The sequence below is a fragment of the Cryptomeria japonica genome, chromosome 9, assembly GCF_030272615.1.
Source record: "Cryptomeria japonica chromosome 9, Sugi_1.0, whole genome shotgun sequence".
NCBI lineage: Eukaryota > Viridiplantae > Streptophyta > Pinopsida > Cupressales > Cupressaceae > Cryptomeria > Cryptomeria japonica.
Genome location: NC_081413.1, coordinates 464,398,720 through 464,404,188, shown reverse-complemented (window position 1 = coordinate 464,404,188; position 5,469 = coordinate 464,398,720). Strand labels below are relative to the sequence as shown.

At 36.0% G+C, this 5,469-nt stretch overlaps 1 protein-coding gene across 1 annotated transcript; it reads left to right on the top strand.

The window, feature by feature from the left end:
• Positions 1–3,459: 3,459 nt before the first annotated feature.
• Positions 3,460–5,185, top strand: LOC131072034 (probable carboxylesterase 15). Its single transcript, XM_058008052.2, has one exon. The coding sequence runs from the start codon at positions 3,618–3,620 to the stop codon at positions 4,806–4,808; it is 1,191 nt and encodes a 396-aa protein (XP_057864035.2). The 5' UTR covers positions 3,460–3,617; the 3' UTR covers positions 4,809–5,185.
• The last annotated feature ends 284 nt before the right edge of the window (positions 5,186–5,469 follow it).

Genomic DNA, 5,469 nt, shown 5'->3' with positions numbered 1-5,469 from the left:
GTGGCTGGTCTGCGTGTTATTGACTTTCAGAATAAAGAACAATAGTAGTTGCTTTATGTTTGAGTTGGTTTTAGAGGTAGCTATCATTTGTGATCAACATTGTTCTTCTATTCTAATCATTTATCTCTATATTGTAAGGTTGAATAATAGTACTATCAACCACTTCTGGATTGTAAAGCATACCCCGCTGAAAAGTGGAAGAGGTTGGCTTGCCGCCTACATTTGATATTTGTAATTATGTCCTCCCACTGCATAAGCAGTCGATTGATTTTTGTTTGTAATGGTCCTCCCGCTGCATAAGCAGTTGAGTTGAGCTTTGTTGTTTGTATTCATCCTCCCGCTGAGATATGTGGTAGAGTGATTCGTGCTTGGTTATGTTCTTGTTTCTCCTTGGCAGGTTTACTGCCACTCTTTCTTGTTCCATTCCACTAGAAAGTGGAAGGGACTGGCTTGTTGCCCATTATTGTAATCAGTAATTTTAGCAGTTTGCAACTAATGATCCCCTGCTACTGTATGCTCTCACCCTCCCAGTTTGGACTCTCGGTGATCAAAAGGTGTAGGATTCTTTGAACCAGTTGGTTTGGATTTCATTTCTCTAACCCTAACGAGTGTTGTTGTGCTTCTAACCTTGTTGAAAAATAAATAAAAAATTGTTGGGGATATTACACTGTTGTACAATGTTTTAAGGTAAATTCACATGAATTGAATAATTAGTAACAATTAATCAATAAAGAGCTTAATGACTAAAAATATATGTATACAATTAGATTTAAATTTTGCAATGCATTTATATTCACAGTTTGATTAACACTTTGATAAATAATCTATATGTATTATAATTGGCTGAAAATTTTCTCTTAATAAATGTGTAGAAAGTTCTATTAACATGTGTTTGTTTGGAAATATACATATATTTTTATATTAAGAAGAGTAAAATTTGTTTTTTTCTATCCATGGTCTTAGATAATGATAAATTAGAAAACACCTTTTTTCATTGAAAATATCTTTTCAATAAATTATATTTTGTAAATCTTTTTTTTTCCTTTATCATAAAATATAATTATTCTATATGATTTATTCTAAACATTCTTTATAAAATGCACTTTATAAAATACAAGAACATGAAAAAGTAAAGGAGGATTTTAGGATAGATCTCAACATTTTAGTTATGATTATATATAGTTAAGTTGGTCTTATTAAATACAATGTGAACCTTATATGAGGGATTTATATCCACTCCAACTATATTGAAACATTCTATGTATCTTCTAATTTTCCATCTAAAATCATTTGTTGGGAGGTCTAGAAAAAGATAGCATTAGTCAGATAAATAATTTTTCTTTTAAAGAAAAAATACATTTCCCCTTAGTAATATATATGTAGGTTCCATATGAATTTAGATTCACTCTAACCCTAACCTCCACTATCCTAAAAATACCATCTAGAGGGCCAAGAGAAATAATAAATACGCATATTTTTTTAATTTAAAGGAAGAGATTGCACCCCTTCCCCTTACTATTATCTTTAGAAAGTCCAAGAAACTTTCACAATCCAAAAATTGGTTTCAACTAATGGCTTTATGTATATGTCTACAAATTATAAGTTACTTAACTCCACGTCTTAATGTAAGTCCAAGAAATGTATATGTACTTTAATGTGTTCAATTCATTACCATTCAACTAGATTGTAAATAATAGAAATTGTTCAAAGACTATTCATATACGTGATGGCTACTGAAAATTGTGGATATTCAAATTGCTTCACAAAATTTCAAATGCAAGAAACTGTGTCTAATTAATTGAATTTAGATATTCTACTTCAAATGTGAGATGTCAATATTTACTTTTACATCTTGTCTAATTAATTGGATTTAGATATTCGACTTCAAATGTAAGATGTCACTATTTACTTTTACATCTTAGATCCAAAACCTAAATGAAATATATATCTAACAATATAATATCTATTAATCAACATCCCATACCTATCTTAATTAATAGACATTATGAGGCATACCATGTTTCTTTCAATTTCCTTGTGATTGCTTGGTAGCTTTTTAATGGCTTTAAGTGGGATCTTATATAAACCTTCACACCATACTAATTGCCAAGGATAAATCTGGTCAATTATATGTTAAGAAATAATAAAGTTCCAAATGATTTTTTATACTATATTGTATTGATTCCAAATATAGTGGAGTAAGATGCTAATAGGTAAGAAGTAGAGCATGATTGAGCGTGATTTGCTTTTATCCATATTGAAATATTGTTTAAAGTATAGGTATATTTTAATAGATGTATGATTAGTTGCATGAGAGGAATTATATAGATTTTTTTTGAAGATGAGTTAAATGGTGGCTTGTATATCAAATCACAATAATGGGTGGCCACACCAATCTTTATTTTATTGAATTAGCATTTTAGAATCTCTCTTAATGACAATAGTAGGTTTTGTTATGCTTGATTCTATCTTGATTTAAGTTTGGTTTTTAAGTAGAATGTCTTAGTATATCTTAAGCTAATAATGTTTACAAAGTTAGAACATGGGCCTAAAAATGAATAACAAATATTACGAATTTATTTATGAATATTAAATACATAGAAGATAGTAAGAGCTAAAAAGCCTTGACGTCTTTTATAAAGAAAATTTTACTTAAACATACAATGAAGAGAATAACCTCCTCAACCATAAAATTATCTAACTCAATTCTTACCTCGCATGATACTTAAATTCTCTTTAACTATATATCTTATTACAAATTCACTTTATTATGTAACTTTTTATTTTTATTTTTAATGTATTAACAACTTTAATTTTTTAAATATTTATTGAATTACTTCCAGATTTCTAATATCACAAACCTTTAGATTAATAACCTAACACATTCTCCTCGTCAAAATAGACAATTTGTACTCGTGTACCCTAATCATTCCTTACTACCTAATCTTAAAGGAACGTTGTATTTGCAACCCTGAAGATTTTAACATGTGTAAGTGTACCTCACTTATCATTATTATGTGATCCTTGTGTCAATATTATACTTGTATTCCTTGTAGTAGTCTTCAAATGTGCAACCATGTTAATCTTTATTGCCGCATTAGAAGATGAATTGTCAAATTTATTTTTAACAAAAATATTATTGATAAGTAACAACTTACATTCTAGTCCCACCCCATTTTTCCTCTTTAAATATCTCCAAAATAACCAAATCATACATCGTGTTATTGACCGCTTGAAAAATTGCAACCTTAGCTTACAAAATCAACACTTGTGTCACGTGTCATGCACTTTCCATGCAAATGTACTCTGTTTTTGGAGCTACAATAACGGCCTCCACTAAAAAGTAGGGATTTTTTTAATGTTTTTAAAAATATTTTAAAATTTTATTTTTCTTCATAAGACATCCATTAAACTTACAATCCTCCATAAGGCCTCAGCCTTGGTATTCTGTTTACAGTGTTTTAGAAGCTTTTAGCTTTTTATACGTAATCTGCTCACAAGCTTATGTCAGTACTTACGCGTAAGATTCCAATTCCCACGATAATTATGCCACCAGGGTTGGACAGTTCCAAACAATCTGCCACGGAGTCGCCCCACAGACGAAATCCGTCTATAAAATGCGCAAAATCCAAACAAAAACACACAAATTCCTCAATAAGTCCGCCCAAAATCCAAACAAAAACACACAAATTCCTCAAAAAGTCGGCCCACAATCCATACCAAAAAACAAAACCCTTAAAGATTCCCGGCGGCGGCGTCCATCTGGTTACATAAAGTGTCGAAGCAGGGTTTGTTGCACCTCAAAGAAAACGAAATATCCAGGCATGGCAGAAGCAGAAGTAACAGAGGTGGAGGATTGCAGAGGGGTCTTGAAGGTATACAGCGACGGCTCCATAGTCCGTTCACCGCAGCCAGGGTTTCCCTTGCCCTACGCAGATGACGGCAGAGTGGAGTACAAGGATGTCGTGTTCGACCAAACCCTAGGCCTCCAACTCCGCCTCTACATTACCACTGAAGCCCTTGCATCCCAAAGCCAGATCCCTATTTTCGTGTATTTTCACGGCGGAGGGTACTGCATCGGGTCTCGAACCTGGGGCAATTTCCACAACTACTGCCTGCGCCTAGCCCTAGCCCTAAATGCCCTGGTCATTGCCCCTGACTACAGGGTGGGGCCGGAGCACCGACTGCCCGCTTCTCTGGACGACGGCTTTGCAGCCATTCGGTGGATTCGAACACAGACAGAGGCCATTGATGGATCTGCGGCGACTGCAGATCCCTGGATGGCCTGCCATGCGGATTTTGCTCGGGTCTATGTGTCGGGTGATAGCGCGGGCGGGGGCATCGCATACCATGTGTCCATCCGCGCGCCCCTGGAGCCCTCCTGGGGACGGGTGCAGATCAAGGGTTATATCCTGCTCATGGCGTTTTTTGGTGGAGAGGAGCGAACCCCGTCTGAGGCAACGTGTCCGTCCGACGCGTTCCTTAACCGGGATTTGAATGATAGGTACTGGAGGCTTTCGCTGCCTGTTGGGGCTAATCGGGATCACCCTGTTTGCAACCCTTTTGGTCCCGGTGCTCCAGATTTGAAGGAGCTGGCGCTGCCTGCTGTGCTGGTCATTGCGGGCGGGTGTGATCTGCTGCGAGATAGGGAGATCGAGTATGCAGAGAAGTTGAAGGAGTATGGGAAACAGGTGGAGTTGGCAGTGTATGAGGGGGAGCAGCATGGCTTCTTTACGCTTACGCCCAATTCCTCCGCTTCCAAGGATCTCATGGACCGGATTATTGGATTTATGAAAGCCCATCAATAGCTTATTTCAGGCCGCTTTTCCTCCGAGGACTTCAAGGATCGCATTTTGTGAAAACCTGTCCATGGCTTATTTCAGGTCATTTTTTCCTCCTGGGGCTTCATGGATTGCATTTGTGAAGTCCCATCCATAGCTGATTGCAAGTCACTTTTTCTCCAAGGTCTTCATAGATTGTGTCATCGCATATGTGAAGGCTCATCAATAGCTTATTTCAAGTTCGATTTTCTCCAAGAACCTAATGGAACATTCCATCGTTGCATTAATGGAGGTCCATCATTAACTTATTTGGGATTTCTTGTTCCGAACGTTTTTAAAGGCAGATTGTTCGGTACCTATTTATGCCTTTAAAAAATGAATTTAAACGATCTTATTTGATCACATTGCATGGTCCAACACTAACATTATCTTTATCGTATTAGGGATCAGATAGTGGGATCCATAAACACTGATACAATTATCTATCTTTTCACAGCTCTTCCAGGTCTTTTTTATTAAGATATGGACTATGAAGGTCTTAAAACTTTAAGAAATCGAGGATACAGACACCTCTGAACTGATGAACTTTCAGCTTTTAAAGCACTTTTTTACTAGTAACATTTTCTGTGCAAAATGCAATCAAACTCAGGATTCACAGGTGTGATGATGTGTCCCAGCTATGCCCCAA